The sequence below is a fragment of the Nestor notabilis genome, unplaced genomic scaffold (assembly GCF_000696875.1).
Source record: "Nestor notabilis isolate BGI_N333 unplaced genomic scaffold, ASM69687v1 scaffold8629, whole genome shotgun sequence".
Lineage (NCBI taxonomy): Eukaryota > Metazoa > Chordata > Aves > Psittaciformes > Psittacidae > Nestor > Nestor notabilis.
In genome coordinates this window covers 58,675-80,366 of record NW_009942326.1, presented here as the reverse complement: position 1 = coordinate 80,366, position 21,692 = coordinate 58,675, and the positions used below count along the sequence as shown (strand labels likewise).

The 21,692-nt window shown below is 39.0% G+C and overlaps 1 protein-coding gene across 1 annotated transcript in view; it reads left to right on the top strand.

Annotated features, from left to right (window-relative positions):
* The window catches only part of FOCAD (focadhesin), an 86,328-nt gene that overhangs the window by 39,057 nt on the left and 25,579 nt on the right, over positions 1 to 21,692 (top strand). Inside the window, exons 15-23 of the mRNA XM_010021345.1 lie at positions 1,730 to 1,864; positions 2,244 to 2,294; positions 2,924 to 3,007; positions 4,246 to 4,381; positions 7,076 to 7,264; positions 7,516 to 7,637; positions 15,558 to 15,650; positions 17,709 to 17,797; positions 20,025 to 20,066. Of these exons, the coding sequence (XP_010019647.1) occupies positions 1,730 to 1,864; positions 2,244 to 2,294; positions 2,924 to 3,007; positions 4,246 to 4,381; positions 7,076 to 7,264; positions 7,516 to 7,637; positions 15,558 to 15,650; positions 17,709 to 17,797; positions 20,025 to 20,066 (941 nt within the window). The remainder of the gene's footprint in view (positions 1 to 1,729; positions 1,865 to 2,243; positions 2,295 to 2,923; positions 3,008 to 4,245; positions 4,382 to 7,075; positions 7,265 to 7,515; positions 7,638 to 15,557; positions 15,651 to 17,708; positions 17,798 to 20,024; positions 20,067 to 21,692) is intronic.

Sequence of the window (21,692 nt, the reverse complement as noted above, 5' to 3'; positions counted from 1 at the left end):
ACAGTACTGGTTTTGTGGTTTTCTTCTTTTTTTTTTTTTTTGTCTAATTGCTTTCAGCTTGCAAAAAAAACCCTGTGTACTTACTATATTCATGCTGTACTGACTTGCAACACTAGGAAAAAGAGAAAAGTAAAAGCTTGGATTTCAGCTCTGGTATTGCTGCACAGCAGTAATACTTTTACTTCAGGATAACCTGTCTGAAGAAATCAAAATGCTTCTCTAACAATTAATCTGTACAACTCCCGTGTGAATATTCTTTTTTTCATTAGGAGACTTTCAAATCCTATACTTTCTATTAAAGCTTCAACAAAATAAAAATCCCATGTCTGCTTCCTCGTCTTTTCATATGACCAAAGATTACTCTTTTCTCTATATACTATAAAATTTTCTGCTGACTGTGTGTGACACTGATATTTTAGGCACAATGTCTTAAATGTCTTGATGACAAGTTGCTTAACAATTTCAGAGTCTCAGAATTAAGGATATTTTGGTAAAGCGCTTAAGGATAATCATGAACATAAGCACAAAAAGTGGTCTTGTATTCAGTGGACTGTTCATGTATTTAAAGCTATGCAAAATGTGGAGTGCCTTTTTGAATTGAGTTCTGAGAAGTGAATCATGTCCCCAGAAGATTCTTCCCGTACTTTCCTTTTGCTGTCGATGTACTTGTAGAAGGCCTTCTTGTTCTCCTTGATGTCCTTTGCCAAGCTCAGTTCTGAGTGGGCCTTGGCCTTCCTCATCACATCCCTGTGGATGCTGATGAAGTTCCTATGGTCCTCCCACTTGACCTGTCCCTTTTTCCACCTCCTATAAATTTCCTTCTTGAGTTTAAGGTTTGCTAGGAACTCCCTGCTCATCCATGCAGGTGTCCTACCCTTTGCCTGAATTCTTCATCCTGGGGATACACTGGTCTTGGGCTTGGAGGAAGTGCATAGTACCTTTCTGGTTTCTGCAAAGGCAAATTTAAAAGGCTGAAGTTACTGTGTTCTAAGGATTTGGAAAGCAAATGTCAAGACTCCAAATTTGTTATTAACAGAATAAAATTAATTTATTTTTTTTTCCCTTTAAGTTAAAAATTGGAAGCATGATGCTACTGTGGTTTCCCAACAGAATTGCTTTTCTTAGGTTTCTGGTTCGTTGAAGTGATTTCTCTCTCTGAAAATTTTAAGAACTGACCTGCTTAGTGGAGGGCTCATGAAGCTGTGGTATTAGTGTTAATTTTAATTTGACATTTTCCTAAAAATTGCTGTATTCCTGCAGTTTTACACTCTTCTGTTCTGCAAGCCTGTTTGGATTTGGTTATGTTTAAAGATTAAGAGCATTTTGTTTTGGAGGGCTCCCAGAAAACATAAATTCCTCACTAGCTTCCCCTGCTTTCATCCTGTTGAACTCCCATAAACAGCTTGCTTTTAAACTGATTTGAACAAATGAATGGGACCAGTAATGTTACATGAAGATGCATCTACAACTTTGTGTGTCGCTAACAGTGTCCTGTTTGTTCCTTCTGGTAGCTGCTTTATCTGGTGAACTGTTGTGCAGTATTATTGCATGATGTCAATTAATACACTGTGAGATTGTTAATGCAAGTAAATTTTTGACATGCTTGCTTTTTTTGTGAATCTTATAATTCCTGTTCCGAAGTAGGAAGAAAGGTGGCAAGTGCTGGAAAGAGATGTTTAAATAAGGTCGGGTTTGCTGTTAGCAATGGTGCCTCCCAATTTTCCTTCAGGTTGTTTGCATCCGTTCTACATGGAATGCTCTGTCACCAAAGCTCAGTTGTGATACAAGACCCCTCATTTTAAAAGCATTGAATGAGTTGTTTGCCCTGGTTCCCTCATTAACTGTGAATACAAATGAACATGAGGTATGTGCTCACGGAATAAGGTGAGTCTCTTCTTTTAGTGCATCTTTGTATATGTTTTATGTGTACCTGCTTGTTTCTAGTATCTCTAAGCTGCATGCACTGCCTGACTGAGGTTAATGATAATGCATATTTCCATACAGTTTCACAATTTTAGCTTGCCTTAGTGAATCCTGGGAGATAGGTGGGAAATTCCAATTCAGGGTTGATCAGTTTTCCCTCTCACAGAATGTGAGGACATGTGAATGTGTCTACAGTTCAAACCACTTTCCTTGCTCTGTGCATGTTGATGTGACAGCAGTTTGTTTCAGGTAACTATCTCTATTTCAACTGCTTATTTGGTTAAAGAAAATGTGAATGTCTGTTTTGTTTGCTTTTATAGAAATTCAAAGCTCAAGTTATCAGCTTCCTTTGGAACAACACGCAAAACAAGGTAGGTGATACAGCTGGAAACGTTAATTCCTGGTGTCAGCAACTGGATATTGTTCTATACCTTTCTGTTCAAGACAAGGTTATCTGTTTCATAAGCAGTCTCATTTCTGATAGGGTTTCTTCTTGTCATTGACCATTTAACACTGTTTGTGAAGCACTGTAATGGACATGAAAGGTGGTAGTTGATGGTCCTAACATCTGCCACTCACAAGGAGAATTGTAGCACAAACTAACTTGACTCCAGTGGTAGACTTCAGCTTTGATCTGGGGAAGCTTCTAGGAAAAACTGCAGCCATAAGAACTAACTTAATTCTTTGGAGGTGTATTGTAATGCATCATCACCATGAGACTATTTTAGTGTAAATATAGCTTGGATATTGCTACATAAACTACCCTTACAGCAGTAATGCCGTTTAGCAATCAGGTGTTTGCTATCAAGCTTAGGTAGTGGATCCTGCTAGTTTGCATTGTATATATGAAGTAAGCAATTGAGAGTGTGCCTCAGGAAAACGTTGTTATTTTAAAGGGTTTTTTTCAGCATTCAGTAGTTAGTGGATAGGCTCTTTGTGTGTGTAGCTTCCTGTATATGCTGTTCTTGCGATTTTCTTTTTTCTCCTGTTTATTTTCTAGGATGCTGTTGTAGCCATTTCGGCCTTCAAATCACTCTCAGCATTTGGCTTTGAAGAACATAAAATTCTTCATCTTCCTGAACAGGTAGCATTTTACATGGGTTATATCCTATTGGAAGGGAGAGAAGGGTTTATGCCATCTCTACCAGAGAACCATCCTCCCGTATAGAAGGAATATGAGCTCCTGCTAGTGAAATGGCATGGTATTATGTATGATTAGCATAACTAAAACTTAGGAGCAGGCACGAATGGAGACTGAGGTCTAAGCAATCAGAAAGTAATTTTTCTTCTTGCATTAGTTAAATCAGCAGGTTATTTTTTGGGCACCTGATTTGCATTTTAAGCTTTTCTGTTAATGCTTGCAGTTGAGTTTTAACACTAGGCAGCTCTTGTGATTACTGTGTCGTGTATTGCAGTCACCTTCATGCTTAGAGCTTTTGTTCCTGAAATGAGCATGTCAGTTTGAAAAGTAGGACCTCTTTTTGGAAAAACTTTTTTTTTTTTTTAAGAGAGACTTGGCACTCATCAGTAGTCCATTGGTACTTTATGTCATAGTAAATACTTCAGTAAGTTTTTATTTACTGCATTATTACAAGATCGGCACCATCTGTGTGTTGTAACTAGCTATTATGGAAAGTCAGAATAAGCAACTTTAAAATTAAAAAACATACTTGCTTTATATAAATCAATGAGAAGATTTCAGTACAAACCTTACAAATGAAAAATGTATTTTGCATGGAAAAGCACAAGATAGAATGAGGGAAATGTCTAAACACAGCTAAAATACTGAATTTTTTACAATAGTACACAGCTTTTATTGCTGCTGTTACTTTACACGTGTTAGAAAATAAGTAAATAGGGTTTCATTGAAAGCATTGTAAATAATTACAGTTTTTCAAATTCTGAAAACGTGTATGGTATAATAACACCTAGCACAAATGCCGTGTGTATATCAAAGTGCCGATGCCAATATAAAATACTGTTTTTCTCTAGTTGAAGAAGACTCAGAGAAAAAATGAAGTTTTAGGAATATTAGTTCAGTTTTGACAGAGGTAAATTCTACTTTTATAGATATGGATTTACGTACTTAGATATGGATTTACATACTCATAATTTCTGTCAACCAGCTTTGCCTTTCCTTCAAGTAGAAGAAAAGCTTTTGTTCTTTTAGTTTCAAATTACTGAAATGGAGTGAAACTAATGAAATGAGGAACTTTTCATATTTTTAGTTAGTATTTTTGACACTTCGTTGACACTCGGAATCGTGAAAGGTAATGGATTTTGAATTTTTGTGCTGATATTTTTTTTTTTTTAACCTTTCAGGCACGACCAGAAGTTAACACTTTGGAGGAGGCAGACATGGATGAAGAAGAAGAAGAGGAGAAGGAAGTGGATCTTTTTGTTCCAGGTTCTTCATATATCAAGCTGTTGTCTCTAATGCCAGCTTCTGTTTTAGGAGGTATGTTATATTCAGTATTAGAGGTTACTTTACAGATTTATAATCATAGTGACTCTACAGACGTGGCTTTTTTATAATGGAGTGTCACGTTAAAGTGCAGCGGGAAAATGTCATACCAAATTACAGGAAAAATATTAAAGCAAAAGTGCAAAGGAAAACAAAAGCCTAACCCATTTTTAGGAAGACAGTGGGCCAGAGGCCCTGGTGGTGGAAAAAATGCTTATAACTTTAAAAATCCTAATCTTTCCTATAGGAAAAGCTAATTGCTTATTACTTACTCCAAGTGTCCATTGTTTCCTTGAAGTGCAACTTCAGTAGGGAAGACTGTGCAGATGTTTTTAAAGGCAGCTCTGTATTTTAGCCCAGCATGGTCTGAAGGAAAAAACCTCACACCCAAACCCATAATGTTTTAGAAACAGAGTATTAATAGTATTAAAACAATGCTGTATACAAAAAGCTATTTAATAAATAAAGAGATCAGTGCTATGCTTAATGCTTTAGTGATGCATATTGATTTTAAATTAGGTTTCAACAGGTGGTCTCTGGTTGATGCACTTTTTTTTTGACACCTATGCGGTTGAATAACTTTTAGTATTTGGGATTTTGAATGTTCACTTGATTACTCTCACGAATGTTATCTTTCATTTCCAGTTACAAGCTTGTGATGTTAGTGCCTGGACAACAGCATTATTATTTCACTGTTTGTAGAATGCATGAGGTGTCGATGTGGATTGTAACCTGTAAACGTGGCCATGGGATAGTAGTAGTATTTTGTAGTATTTTCCCCCAGTGGGGGCTCCCATGAAAGTGCCTGGAGTATCCGTTCATTCAGTACTCCATGCATTGGAGTCTGGAGCATGTGCAGTCTCGCCTGGAGAGTCTATATGTGCTAACTGTCAAGTTCTGGAAGCTTTGTGGAGAAGACTGACATAACATGTGGCAACTAAAGAGAGTGATGTGTCCAGGTGGAAAACTCGAGCTGTGTAATGGATGCTGAGATAGGCAACTTAGCAGGAAGATGGGAAACCAGAATGGGCTTTGGAGAGAACAGACTGAGTAAGAAGGTGCAGCTGTCATTCACTGGTGTCCTGGTTTCAGTTACAACACTTTATTTTTCCTCCTTCCTAGTAGCTGGTGCAGTGCTGTGTTTTGGCTTTAGTCTGAGAAAAATGCTGGTAACACACCGATGTTTTAGTTGTTGCTCAGTAGCACTTACCCTGATGAAGGACTTTTCAGTCTCATGCTCTGCCAGTGAGGAGGGGCACAAGAAGCCAGGAGGGAGCAGAGACAGGACACCTGACCCGAACTAGCCAAAGGGGCATTCCATACCACAGCACGTCATGCCCAGTATATGAACAGGGGGGAGTTACCTGGAAGGGACCAATTGCTGCTCGGGTCAGGCTGGGTATCAGTGGTGAGCAATTGCATTGTGCATCACCTGTGTTTATTGCTTTTTTTCCCTTCCTTTTTTAGTTTTATATTCTCTCCCCTTGTTATTTCCCTTATTATTATTAGTGGTAGTAGAAGTTTTGTATGGTACTTCAGTTACTGGACTGTTCTTGTCTCAACCTGTGGGGTTTACATTCTTTTGATTCTCCTCCCCATCCTGCCCAGAGTTGGGGGAGGAAAGGGATAGCAAGCAAGTGGCTGCATGGTGCTGAGTTATTGGCTGGGCTTAAACCACAACAACTAGTATAAAAACATATAATGCAAATGGTTTAAAACTGTTTTGTTCCAAGCTGTCATAGGTATTTCTTGGACCCAGAAAGGATGAGTGAATACCCTTTTGTCTCCTTTGTCCACTAGTTTCTAGTCAAAGCAGGACTGCATGTAATTTGGGAACTTTGTATGCCAAAGTTTCAAGCCTACTGTGAAACAGTTGTTATAAATCCCCTTAAAACTCAGTTGTGTAACAAAAGCACTAGCAGATTTTTAAACATACAAAGTTTTCAAGTTGCTGGTACAATGCTGGCTCTCATTTGTGATGTGGTAACAAATACCATGCAGTTATATATGTACATATATTGTACATGCAGAAACATGACCTTTTTTTCTAATGTGTGCCTATAAAAGCTGCATCAGATTGACTTCATAAGTGAACAATAACTTTATATTCTGTATAATGTTAAACCTGATTAGACTCTAAAATGCATAGCTTGAGAGCAGAGAACTTAAACAATTTGTACAGCTATGGTAACAGAAGTCAAGGTAATACTCCTCTCTTTATCCACTGTTTACATATATACACTCCATCTACCCTCTTTGCACTGTGCTTCTTTTAAATCTCTTTAGAACAGCCTGGGTTTAGAGACAATATTTTTCACTATGTTGGTAAATACCAGTTTTATTTCTCATTGTCATTCTGTCAGTGAATGCCAGTTTACTGGTGTAGCAGTCAGAAGGCAATCAGTAACTCATGGAACAGTTAAAACCATTTTTCTTCCCTGCCTTAGTATGTGACTTACTCAGAGCCTCTTGAAATTGCAGTGTGGTGTTGCAGTGTTGTCAGAGAGGCTTGGTAAGAGTTCTGGTATCTGACATTACTAGTCTGTCTAAGCTTATCTCCCTGGAAGCAGTGGTGTCATTTTGGGTTTTCCAGGGTTTGTTTGGGGTCCTTGTCGTCAGGGTCTGTGACATTCCCTTTCTTCTCTCCTCCTTTCTTCCCCCCCCCTCCCCCCCCCTTCATTCATTCAGCATTTGAAGAGTTCACAACATCACTTGTGAAACAGGAGATGACCAACATGCCCCGTGGTATCTATCATTCTGCCTTGAGAGGAGGGACCACACGGTCAGATCAGGGAAAGGCCATGGCAAGTGTTCCAAACTTCTTGCTGAAAATGTATGAAAGGAACAAACAACCAGGCATGACGCCAGGCCTTGCAGGTAAGCTGTCAGTTTCTTGAAGTTAGACAAATATGCATGCTTTGACCCAAAGATTTCTGTGAATCTGAGAGTTAATCAGTTCAAGAAACAATGTCTTACGCCACTTGCCTATGCTTATATAGGCTGTTTAAGTTGAAGGCTTTGTTAACTTTACTTTGCTTTCGGTTCTCTCCTGACTTATGCAAGACTTATGAACTATTACCATGAGTATTGGTATTGACCTCTCTTTTCCCCTTCCTTCCCTCCTTAAGCTGGTATGTTGTCATGTTATGACCTTCCAGTCCATATGGGCAAAGATGGCAAGCCTATTAATCGATTTCTGGCCAGCAGGGGCCGTAATTTCCAGCAAATGTTGGTAGCCCTCATTCATGAGGTAAGTTGCTGGTTTTCTTTCTGCCTTACTACCTCTTTTGTTTATGCTAATTAGGTATTAGCACCAGCTAGCAATGGCATGTATGAATGTGTGATAATTAATTACAGTTGCTGTGAGGGCCAGCTAACTTAACATGTAAATACTTTTTAAGCATTCACTGATGAAGTACCTCTTCTGAAAATCAGCAAACAAACAGAAGCTGACCTTGCCAGTATTTGCCTTGCAGACTACTATATCTGCCTTACACCTCTTGTATGTAACCAGTTGTAGGTGAATAACAGGTCTGAACAACAATGGGGTTCTGTGGGGAAATTACATCTGCACCTTGCTAAGACTTGATGTTTTATTCTGTCTTTTAAATGTTTCAACTCCCTGACCTATTAGGCTTACATCACAGAAACCATGCAGTTACCTTTGCTGTAGTTTTGGAAAAAGGGCACTTAATCATTAAAGAAATTAAAGTGCTTGTAACAAAATCTTTCAGTGTTTAGAATTATAGTACTTTCATAGTTGATATGAAAGTTGATCCTTGGAAATTTTGGAGAGCAGTAAACCAAGTAAGTAGATAAACTGGATCCATGGAAATAAGTGTTCCTTTCCCAATTTTACGCTAGTGAGAGCAGTTACTAACAAAAGTGGAAGTGTGTTGATTTCTTTAAAAGTTCATGAAATAATTCTGTTAATACAGTCATTTTGTATTGCTGCAGAGGTTAATTGTTTATGTCTGAGGGTGAATTTTCTGCTCACAGGACATGAAGAACGTATAAAATTGTATTAGTCTGATACAAGCAAGAGAGCTTACATGATGATGAAAAACATCTTCTGTAAAATTTACATTGAGTCTTAGCCAGAATGTCCAGGAATAAAACCAGTGTGTGAATATCTGGATATTTTAAAGACTTTCTTTTTTTCCCCACCCCACAGCAGTACTAATTTCTGTTACACTTTTCAAGGATAGAAAAGCTTAAACGGTCCCATTACTCCTTCTTTTTCTGGTCCCACGTACAGGCAGTTTGGTGCTATTAAAGATAATTTTATTGTATGCTGTTTTGTACAGCGGAGCCTTTTCTTCAGAGCATAGGATGGATCCTGTGTTGATAGTGAACCAGACCTAGTGTAAAATAAAAGGAAGTGCTCATCTAATACTCTTACTGTACTTGTTGCAGAAGTTGGAAGAGGTAGAATGAATAAAATATGGGTTGCAGCTGGGAGCATGTTTGGGTCCTAATTCTGGTTTGTGACTGACACCCAGTAGACCTGGAGACTAGCAGCTGCAAAATTCCTTTAGGATGAGTAAAATCACTGACATTAAACACTTCCTCTTATGAAGTAAGTGTAGCATAGGGTTTGAGTGGGAAGGTTGCATGCATAGGGTTTGGAAAGTTTTTTGTTTACTAACTGAAAGACTGACACAGAACACAGGTGGACATGCAGTAGAAAATGTGTGAGGGCTATTGCCTTCTGATACTGTGGTGCAGCCACATAGTGCTCTGCTGGCTTTGCTCTCAAGTCCTGCTTGTTCACACTGCATTTATACTGGTTCACTCCCTCACTCTCTTTAGAGCAAATGAATTAGTTCCCTTTCTAGCAAACCTGTCTGATGCATAGTTTGCCCGAAGTTTCCAGTCAATCAATGTGAGTGTTGAAATTGGCAACTTCTACCTAGTGCGGTCTTCTAGCTCTGAACCATCTCTCAAACACTTCCACATACTACCATACATACAAAATTTTTACCTATCATACAGTATGTTATCATTCTGGTTCTTCTGAACTGAAAAGCCACAAACTAATAATCATGTCTTGTGGCCATAGAGACACCATGTGGATCCCAGGAGAAATTAGGCTAAGGGGTACGAGGACGAAAGCCAGTCTGCACCAGTTGTACTGGGGTATAGAAATTCCTCTCTGGTGCTCTGTTATGAAGGCAGTGTCAACACGGTCCTGAAGTTCTTCAGATCTCAAGTTCTTCTCTCAAATAGTAAAAATAAAATGTCAAAACCACCCTTAAACACAGATCTCAAGGTATCTAATCATTTAGGCAAGTTTAAGAGGTATTTTCCATTTTTACATCTGACTGCAAAGGGTGAAAGCAGAAACTGAAAATGATACCCTCATCCTCACAGAAGTGTGCAATGAAAGTGAATGTTTTCTAGCATTTTCCAATGGAGAGCACCAGGGGAAGTCCACCGGGATACTGCAAACTATGTCATGGCAGCAGATTTAGTGTAAGAAGTTATGAATGGTGCATGGACTTGGATAGCATGTATGTGGTGAGCTGGATGGAGTGAGTGATACATACCAATGACTGGAGACAGAAATATTTTATTAAGTATCTCAGTCTTTTACAAAGCCAATTGGTTCAAGGTGTATTAAAACTGAAGAGAAATCCAAGTATGTTTGAAATACAAACCTAAGCACAAAACATCTTCGGAGAATCCTAACTGTACCTTTTTAGCAAAAACTCACAGTAACTAAAGTTTTAATTGAAATAGATCACTATTTCTGTTCTGAAGTAATACTGCTTTAAAAGACAAGGCTTTTTCTTGCCTTTTTTCCCCTTCTACAGAGAGACAGTTGGAGTTAGGGTTGTCAAGAAAAAGGTATTTGAGTCTTTGGCAAGAAGAGGAGGGTGTCCCTGTGCTCATCTGACCGAATTTTGTGCCTTAGTGTTTATTTAGTCCTCAGTGTTCTTCTGAGGAGCAGAGTTTAACAGTAAAAAAGGGAGCTTAAGCTATCAAATAGCAGTATTGGTCTAAGAAAATTGAGTTAGTAGGACCTAGGCTCACCTTTTCACTGTACAGTGGTTGTAGGAATTAATGTGTTTTTGTGAAGTCATTGCTGCACAGTTCAACACAGCACGTTAAGCGGGGTTTTGTTAGAGGGTTTAAATTACCAGAATGACATTTGTTTGCTACTGCTTTTTATTTGGGGAGAGTGGGGAAGGGGGTGTTAACTCTTACAGTGACTCCTTAAGTAAAGTGAGAAGCATTTGTTAAAAAGTCTTAAAGTTGTCTTTGAAGTATTGCTGTCAGTCTAAAGCTCTGCGAAAAATGTGAGGTGGAGGTAAAGACCAAGAAATTACAGTTAACTGGAAGATAGCAAGCATCCATTGATTTTATTTCTAAAAACCTCCAGTAGTTGGCATTTCCTTAGTTAGCGATTAGCAGTCATCAGTATAATTGCTGTGCTGGGTTAATAAGGTTCTTGTCTCTTCAGTGCTCTTATCTGTAGAATATGAACCTACAGGTTGCATATCTGTCTGTGTATCTGTATGCTTAGTTGCCATTATTACACTTAGGTTTTTTGAAAACTGGGGCATGGGGAGGGGCTTGAGGCAACCAGTTTCATTTTTGTGAGATTCTTTATGTGTAGAAGAGTGATGCCTGTGATTCTGTTACAAAAAAAAGAAAAAATTAGTTATGTGAGGTTTGTATGCAGAGGAAGGAATTTCTTCTAGTATGTTTAAAAGTCTGTAAAGCATACAAATAACAAATACATGGGTTTAGCAGTCATTCAAATCTGATAGCAACAACAACAGTGAAAAGGTAACTTACTGTTAAAACTTAATGGGCCAGACATGCTCTGTCTTATAGGTGCTACTCTAGATGAGGGAATGCATGAAGCTGTAATACCTGTCAGCAAGATCATATTAAGGTGATCAGACAGTAGTTTTGTTGTCATTTGGACTGGTATCTTGCAGGAGGCAGAACATAGGTTCAATAAACGGTAGTGCATTTAAAATGCTGTATTGCTCTTTACTGGTGACTTGAAAGAGGAGGATCATGTTCCCTAGAAATGGGGATATGCTGTTTGACTGATGATTAAACAGAGCTTGTTTAATCGTCAGTCTCTCTGAGTCCTCTCTTTGAGAGGGACTTGTAAGCTACTGTAGTCACAGTGGTCAGAATTCACACAGGCCACGGGTTTTCTTTGTTTTCTGTACAGCTGCCTGGATCAACTATACAAGAAGTCCCCTGAGGTTATTGCAGTCACCTGGGCTAGATTAGCTATTAATTACCTGTGACTGTTTCAGTTTTGGGAGTAAATCTAGGATTTTACAGGAATAATCTCTTACCAGCTTCACTTAGTTCTGTTGTGAAAATTAATTGGGATTAATAGTCACATACATTCACATCATGCACCATATGATTTGATGGTTCTGTAAGTGTATGTTTTGGGTTAAAGTTACTAGGCTTTCAGCTAGCTACCCATCTTTTCTTTCTTTGATGGAGGTAAAGGAACAGTTCATGCTATATGAAAAAACAGAGCAGCCTGCTTCTGACACACAAATGGGGTGTATGGTGGCTTTGACCATTGGAAGCAGTGCAGTGCTTTTAGAATGAAGGAAGGATGGTCTTGCCTTCACATGTTTTCTCAATATTCAAGTGCTTTCTTTGTGTTGAAAATGGCACAGTTATTAGTAATTAGTAATATTTACAGACACAATGACAAAGTTGGGTGCCAGTGATGAGACAGTGCCAGTGATGAGTACAGTATTAAATACCATTCTACAAATAATGATCATGTTAGGCACTCTCTATATTCACAGAGCATTCCCTGCTTCTGTTTTGAAGTGCATTCACTAGATGTGCTGCAATGACATGCACCTTTGAGCACTGAAGTGGAAAGCTCCTTCTGTACACTTCCTACCTGATCTGATTTTGATGTGATTAAGAGATTTATGGTCTGATTCAACCCTTATATGTGAAGTACCTTAAGGAGATAATTGGATTTCCTGGAACAGAATTCACTATAGTGTATTCTTCTGTGCTGAGGTATTTCTGTGGATGTAGTTAAGATTATGAACTGCCTTGCGCTGGTTTTCACTCCTGAATTTACTGAATATATCTCCTCCAGTGGTGAAATGGTATTCAGGAAGTAAGTTTGTAATCTGTAGGTTTTTGCTTTCCTCCTCTTCAGTCTAATGTGCCTTAGAGAACGTCAGACAATTTTTTTCTCACAGAGGAATGTTGGGAGAGGATTTGAAAGTGTATACATGCAAGTATGTTAAAAAAGAGCCTCTAAGCAAAATTTGAAATTAAAAGAGATGCTACTTCAGTGTTTCATTGATATGGTTATGTAATGCTAGCCTCATTTATGAACTGAGGCTGCAGTTTATATGCCACATATTGGAAAAGAACATTTAAATACATGCCTAAACATTTAAATGACATATAGGTATTGTTTAAAATGTGTTTTCACACCCACACATTTGTTAGAGATGAGCTGAAATTAGGCATCAAGTGAGTTGGCAGGGCTATTGAGGTGGAAACCTGTTGCAGTTAGTAAAAGAACTCACTGGGATTCCCAGTCTCCCTGCTCTACAGCAGGTTTTAAGTTCAGCCATAAATATTAATATCATCGTTTCTAGGTTCTGTAGTCAGTATTCTCTGTATTAGATACCAGGGAAATGGTAGAATGAGGCTGAATTTCACTGTTCCCTAATGTTGGTTTCATGTGCCCTCTGCTGACTGAGTATCAGTTCAAAATGAGTGAGCAATATACAAAGATGACCAGCAAACACAGTGGTACCAGTGCTGAAAGAAAGCCCATCCAGACCTTGCCATGGTGTTTGATTTTTAGTGGGAGTGCATTGGAGAGGGGAAATGACCTTCTGATTTCATTTGATAACTATTTTTCAGTCTTGCAGAAGCATGCAAAACTTGTGGTGTGTGTATTCAGAAGCGTTGAAGTACAGGAGCAGTATCTCCTGTGGTTTGCCAGCATTCCCTGTCTTGAGGTTTGGCCAACACAACCTATGCTTGTGTGTCTTTTCAGGGGAACATCCTTAGGCTTTGATCAACAGGTCCTAGTAATCAACTTTGATTACTAGGTCCTAGCTCATGCTGTTTCTTATGGTGTATTTCTCAGATGTCAGGCTGCAGCTCATCCTTGAAAACTACTCAGCAGCCTGGCCTGGCAGTGCTGCTTCATGAGAAAGTTACAGGACCAGTGGGGCAGTGTTTCACTCCCACTTACTGGTCCAGAAGTCACTTGACCTCACTTCCCTGTGCCTCCCACTGGCCTAGTATATTCTTACACATAAACAGTGCACTCAAACAAATCTGAACTTCACTTCCTGTCAGCTTTGTCTGTACTTGCTAATATTAGTTAATGAATGCTTAATGTAGTTGTTGTTATCATTGTATATCCAGTGATAGAGGAGGAGTAAAGACTGCTGCTTTCCTGTAATGAAATAGCGGGTATCAGCACTGCTTATGTGGTCATCTTCAGCACTATAGCCAGTCATTTTCAGTCACAGATGAAATCTATTTGAGTGTTCTTTGTCATGTGAAGATGCTGTGTTCCCTCTTGTCTTTCATTCCACTTTCTGTAAATATTTACTGCCATGAAGAAAGTTAAATAATTAAAAGCTGCTCAGCAGGTCTGCTGGTCATCAAGTATATCTGCAAATTTTAGATAAGATGTGCGAGTTGCTAATAATACATTCCTGATTAGACCATATTGTCTAATTGCTTTAAATAGAACAATACACATAAAGCTTTCTATTTCCTGCCAGAGCATCTGAAGTGTTTTGAAGGCTTGTTTTTTCTCTGATGCACAATTATGGATTTTGTGGTGAGCTTTACAGATCACCATGAGACAAATCTAAATGCACAAATCTAAAGTAGTTTCAGAGTAGAGGCAAAGGGAAAGGCTAGAGTTGCTGCAGATGTCTCAGGAACCTGAGGCAGACAATTCTGACTGGGGCCTTGAATGCTTGTCAACAAGGGGTAATGGATTCAGACTTAAACAGGGGAGATCCAGGTTAGATAAAAGGAAGAAATTCTTTGCAGTGAGGGTGGTGAGGCACTGGAGCAGGCTGCCCAAGGAAGCTGTGAATTTGCCGTCCCTGCAGTGTTCAAGGCCAGGTTGGATGGGGCTTTGAGCAACCTGGTCTAGTGTGAGTTGTCCCTGCCCATGGCAGGGGGGTTGGAACTAGATAATTTTGTGGTCCTTACCATTCCTATTCATTCTGTGATTCTATGTTGGAGGAACTGATGAGCAGAGATGAGAGGGGTGTGTGAATAAGATTTTGGCTAAAAAGGGCTAGAAGATGGCTTATTACTGAGATCACTTGACTTCTTTTTTGTTTTTAAACATGCTTGAAAAAGTCTTTCAGTTAGTTTGCTATGATACTTACTGAAGAAAACAACCTTGGACTCCTGAAGGAAGTTTGATATAGGATAGCACATTTATCAAATTGTGTAGTTGACTGAGTTGTTACTCTGTTGTGAAGTTGAGGCTGTCATTCCTGTGTAAGATTTGAAGGCAGGCAGGGAAAGCTGCTGCATATTTCTTTAAATTGTAGCTGAGGTGGTCTTGTTTTCCTCTTGTCAGTTCTATGCTGGTGCTTCCTAGAAGGAAACCTTGTCATTGCTTTCTTTTTTTAACAATTCATTTCCTTAAAGGAAGTTTGAACTATGTGCTTGAACATAATTACATATACCCTAGGCATGGACACTAACTCACTAACTTAATTTAAATAATCTCCCCTGTATTTAGATAGTCATCTACTTGTATTTATTTTATATCCGTTCAAAGCTTTTAGAAGCACCTATAACAAACGTAAATGGCACCAACATCTTTGTTCTGTGTGTATGTTTGTCTACCAGTGCTTCCAAGTATGATGCTTACTGCTACATACAATTCCACTACTCTCTCAGGGATCAATTATCTGTTGAACTACCTGAAGCAACCATCAGTAACGAAGCTGAAATTAACTTAATGTGTTAACCAGAAAGGAGAACAAAGTACATTATCATTTTAGTTTCCTACAGCCGTGTGTAACATCCCATAGGTGTGAGCCTATAGGGTTGTTCTTCCAATGATTGCCTGCAAATCACAGGTTACAGAACATACATTCTGCTATGTTAGACTTAATGTAACCAATTCTACCCTTTCTGGTGTGTTGCACAGGTTAACATTCAACCTTCCGAATGGCACCGCTCCATACTGCTGCCACAGTCCTGGTTAGGATTTATGAGTCGGACCTACAGTGCAATCCTGCAGGTAATTTCGAGGTTCATGATATTGTGCACATTTTTAAAAAAATGCTCATTCAGGTGGTATGAGTTTTATTTTTACCAGCAAAGGATCCTCACAAGTTACAATAAGCTTGAGGTGTTTAGAAGTAAAATCTATGAAAAGAAAATAAAAATGAGTCTTCAGCTAGTGGCAGTATAACCTGGGATACTTTGGAGAAGTATAATTTCTGCTTCAGTGTAGGTTCTTGCTATTTGATTCCTGTGTCAAGCTGCAGAATGTGCCAATTCTTAGAATTTTTAGGATGTAAAATTTTAGCTAGAGCTCTAACCTATTATTTTGAGTAGGAATTTTGTAATTAGACTACCACAAAGGAGACAAAAGCTATCAAGGAATTATTCGTTAAATAGAACTTCTCTTTATCAGCATGTAATGATGTCACAGTATGAGGGACTCTTTTTTTTTTTTTTTTTTTTTTTTTTTTTTTTTTTTTTTTTTTTTTTTTTTTTTTTTTGAATCTTTATTTTTTTCATATCTAATGATTAGAAAATACCTTAAATCCTCTTTTTCATTAGGTTAGCTGACCTGATATCTAAAGCAGAGTAGTATCATTTGGCTTTTCAACAGGAAAATTATCAAAAAAACTTTTAACAAATAGATGGCTTGTAGAAGGCTCTCTTTGTACTACTAAAAGGTCTTATTTGTTTATATTTCCAGGCCACATCAGCTATTTTCAATGTGAGCATCTCAGGTTGCTGAGTAAATTCTGGAAGCTTTGACTGTTCATTTTTTTGCTGTACAGCAAAACATACTCTGCTCTCACTTTTTCAAAAGAAATTTTATCTTGGCCATCAGCAAAATACTGTATTCTAAGTGAGCCAACCCTATTACAAAGCAGTCAATGGCTATTTAAATTGTAATTTTAGGTCCTAACTACAGAGGGGGCCATTGTTGCTTGCATTTAATTACTTTTCTATTTTACTTCCTCTCTGAGTCATGACTTCAGGAGAAGCTTGTCGTGTACCAGATTTGTTTCTGAAAGCCTCCCTCAGGTTTCGTGCCATTTTATTGGGCAATAGAGCCTATTTCTGTTGTTTCTGAAGTTCCTCACTGGAGACCTGGTATCTTTACTAACTCCCTTTGCTGCTATGATACGTACCATCTGAGATGGCCAGAAGAGACTGCAGTATAGGATGAGTAGTCTGGATAGTACTTAATTCAGTATTTCTGAACAGCTAGTAATCATTTCTACAGTTCAGAGGCTGGCATTCAGAGTCCAGGTCACCAAAACACACGCGTGAGGATTTTTTTCCCTTTGGACACCTGAAAGTCCTCTTGTCTACCCACATGCTTAAGCACTTCCACCAGTTTGTGCATTCAGCATGTTTTTGAGACTTTCTGTAACCTTTTGGGTGACATCTGAATTTACAGGATTGACTCTATTGTATTCTCAGGTTTTTATGCACACCCAAACTACAAGTGTTCAATACCTCACCCTGGCTATAGTTTTTTAGTTACAGCTTAATAACCTACCAAGGAGCAGTAACTGACAATCTAAACAAGTTGAGATGTAATCTGACATCTTAAAACGTTTAGAGAACAATTGTTAAGGGGCCAGAATCCATGTAATCTCCTTTAAAGTATAGAAAGAACTGCTGTAGGATGTCACAGGGAGGTTAGATGATAGAAAGGAAAAGGATGAGGCATTCTGCTTTAAGTAGTGAATCAAAAAAAGTGATGTTTTGCTGCTAGAATACCTTTTAGCTAGCAGGCTTCTAAATCTTATTCCCTGCTTGTTGTACGCCTTCCCAAGGGAACTTGTATCTTTGCATGGATTAGGAGAGATGTCTCAGTATCTGTGGCTGATTGTGCCATCTGCAGCTTGTTTTCCTCACTCAGAATAAAAAATTATGAATTTTTTTTACGTAATACATTGTATATTACTTCTGAAAAGCAGTCAAGTTCACTTACGAAGTAGCCCTCGAATGAAGGACTACATCTGTTATCTAAGTGTTCTCTGAGGAAATCTTATTATGATGATTTGCTGTGGAAGATCTGTTTCTGACTTACTCTGTGCTCCTGCAGGGGAGGCAGGCAGAGCTGGAGATGCAGTTAAAACACGGAAAAGAGAATCCCGAAGAGGTGCAGTACAAGCAGTTTACAGCCTGGCTCTGGTAAGTGCTTATTTGGTTCTCATCACTTGTAATGGCAAGTGAGGGGGCAGAGAAGGGCAAGACTTTCAAAGCCTTTAGTTTTGCAAGTTTGAAGACTGCATGAGCACTATTGAAAAGCAAAATAAAACAGACACTAGATACAATGGCCAAAGTGCTGGGGGGTTGGAAGAAGCTACTGAGTAACTGTCTGTCCTTCCCCTCTACAGTGTCTGAAATTTTGGAGGGTAGGCAACTGGAAGGAATGGGAAATTGTATTCGTTTTGTCTCAAAGGAGACAAAACAAATGCAACAAGCAAAACTTACTTGTAGAGATTAAGTGAGCTGTCTCACTGAAAATAGCTTGATAAAAGAAAGGTAAGCCATGGTATGAATGTTGTAGTGAACTGAGACCCACCTGAGTTCATGTGGCAAGCTGGCCATGTTGAATCTGAGAATATTGTTTAAAACCAACCATATGATGCACAGGCTGATCCATATCCTCAACTACTTCTGTTTCAGTCACCTAAGGAGTGTCTCTCAGTCTATCAGGATTTAGCTATATATGTCCACAGCCAAGGGAACAAGGTAGGAAATGGAGGCTCCAGGGAGAGAAAGATCTACATATCCATGGACAGTGTAAATACCTGTACTGTGCTTGTTCACAAGTGCATCGGGAACAAAATACATACATACAAATTAAAATGGCCTTTGCCTGTCGGGCAAAAAGGTGTTCCTAAGTCACACTCAACAGGAATATAAAATTAGAGGGGAAACAGTGAACCTGGAGAGGGACTTTTTACAAGGACATGTAGCGACAGGATAAGGGGAATGGCTTTAAACTGAGAAAGGGTAGGTTTAGATTAGACATTAGGAAGAAATTCTTCACTACGAGGATGGTGGGACACTGGCACAGGTTACCCAGAGAACTTGTGGTTGCTTCATCCCTGGCAGTGTTCAAGTCCAGGTTGGGCAGGGTCTTACACAACCTGGTCTCATGGAAGGTGTCCCTGCCCATGGCAGGGGAGTTGGAACTAGGTGGTCTTTAAGGTACCTTCCAACCTCTTCAGTGATTCTATGTCTGTTGGTTTATTTCAGCTGAATTTAGATTAAAGGGTTTCATAGAAAGCTTAGTTTGTATTTCCTAAATAGTGTTAATGTAAACTATATAAAAAATGAACAGAATTCCCTGTAACAGCAGAGAAATCAAAGCAGTAAGTGAACGCAGAGCCTGGTGTTAGCTTTCATATCTTTAACTCTTGCCCTTTAGTTTCTTGGTGCTTCAGGACTCTAACTTGAGTACCAGTTAAGCATTTGTGTTGCTCACTGGGTTTAACCTGACTGTGGACAGCTTGATACAAACTTCAGTGTTAATGCTTTATTGTGCAAGTACTGTGAAATTTTGCATTCATATTTGCTAAGTTGGTATGTTTCTGGTGTAAATGGGTTTGAAACTGTGTGCGAGTACAATGTGGTTATGAAGTAAAGCCTGAGTAGGTTTCTTTTACAGCCTGAGAATAACTCAGTCTTATAACATATGGCCCTGTTTTACAAGCCATGCTGTGGACCTGTGATTGGAGAGTATCTTTTTCTGTTGGGTGAAAGCCATGGCCAGGCTGCTGCTGCATGTTATAGTGACGGAGGATCTCTTTTCTCACCCAAACTTGGCAATATAGAAGATTCACTGCATCTCTGCTTCTGTCTTGATAGGAATGCAAAACTGAACAAATGCAGACAAGTAGCCTATTGTAAATCAGATACAGTAATGCATGAGAAATTTTTATTACTCCTATGGCTTTTATTTAAATGGATTCAGGTTACTATATTGCTTTATAGCATAACTGTGTATAGTAGTTTCCAGGACTATAGTAAGTGTTGGATAAATTGTTATGCTTGTCACGGTAAAATATTTTCATTTTATTAAGCTAAGACATGGCACAGTCATCTGGAATCTGTGTTAACAGGTCAGTGAATACATGGCTATTGTATGAAGCTGTATTTTATAAAAGGTGGTATGAAGTCAAATAAGAGCCCTTTATAAAACTCTGGTAGCATACATGACAATGAAGAAATGTTGGGTGGTACATAAGCACTTTTATAGTTTTAGTGCTTGTGATTAATTTGTGTAAAGTCTTCTGATAGCAAGATGAGTTAATCTAGATTGGACACGTGTAAAGCATAAGGGGAATTCAGCTGAGTTCATGCTACAGCTTAATGAACGTGGTGCAAATTCTTCCTATTTCTGTTGCAGGGTCAGAGATACGTTGACTGATATCATCAAAGGTGCTTCCAAGTAAGAACCGTTAATTTATTACAGATCAGAATGAGTTCTGTTTTGTGGCAGAAGATGTAAGATGGTATTTTCTGCAATTGGTTATCTGCCAGTTTCATTATTTCACATGACTGCTGTTTAGGAAAGAAACTCTTCCCCACCCTCTGCCATGAGATTTTTACTGCAAATTGTGTCTACTAGAAAGGCTGATGCCTAATGTTTAGAGTAAAACCTGGGTAGTGCTATGTGCGCTATTAGTAAGTTCTTTGGGGTTTTTTGTTTTTTTTTTTAAACTAGCAGCCTCAAGTAGCTTCACTTCCCTAGTCCTGCTGGTAACACTATTTCTGATACAAGCCAGGATGCTGTTGGCTGCCTTGGCTGCCTGGGTACACTGCTGGCTCGTGTTCAGCCAAGTACCCACCCTTTAGATATTTGTATATATTAATGAGGTCCCTTCTCAGTCTTCTCTTCTCTAGACTAAACATGCCCAGCTCCTGCAGCCTTTCCTTATAAGAGAGATGCTTCAGACCCCTGATCATCCTTGTAGCCCTTCACTGGATCCTCTCCAGTAGCTCCTTGTCTTTCTTGTACTGAGGAGCCCAGAACTGGACACAGCACTTGAGATGGAACTTTACCAGGGTTGAGTAGAGGGGGAGGATCACCTCCATTGACCTGCTGGCCACAGTCCTCCTGATACCCAGGATACTGTTGGCTCTCCTGGCTGCAAGGGCACATGGCTGGCTCGTAGTCAACTTGTCATCCACCAATACTCGCAGGTCCTTCTCAGCTGAACTGCTCTTGTAGGTCAGCCCCCAACCTGTACTAGTACTGGAGGTTCTTCCTCCCCACGTGCAGTGCCCTGCACTTGCCGTTGTTGAACCTCATTAGGTTTCTCTCTGCTCAGTTCTCCAGCCTATCAAGGTCCAGCTGAATGGCAGCACAACCTTCAGGTGTACCAGCCACTGCCCCCAGCTTTGTATCACCAGCATTTGCTGAGGGTATACTCTATCCCTTCATCCAGGTCATTGATAAACAAGTTGAATAAGACTGGACCCAGTATCAATCCCTGAGGAATACCAGTGACTACAGGCCTCCAAATGGATTCATGAAATACAACCTATTAGAAGTCAATGGCCAACACCACTAAATGTTCTATACATAGATTGGGTAATTATTTAAGGCAAGAGATATGGGGAGATTTGAAAGAACTTAACTAAGCACCTAGTTGTAATTATTTGTAGGTATCTCTTATCTGAAAGGAAATAGTTCTAGTGTTCCAAGCAGGAGAGTTCCGTGGCATTCCACTAAGACCTCTGTGTCCTATTTTAAAAAGCAAACCAGAAATCAAGACTACTTTTTTTTTTGCTGTGGTTTTTTTTTTTTTTTGCGGGTTTTTTTTTGTTTGTTTGTTTGGTTTGTGTGTGGAAGTGAAATCTTTGGATTGGAAACAAATGCCTAATTTTTCAATTTTTAAATTAGAAACAAATGATAAATAAAAAATAAATAATTAATTTTTTACAGCAACAGTTGAAGTTTTTAGAAATGGAAGACTGGTGCAAAAGGTGTAGTACACTGCATACTGGTCTAGTGTAAGACTGTAAGTGTTCTAGTACAGTTATATTGTTCAGCTGCTATTGTAAAACAACT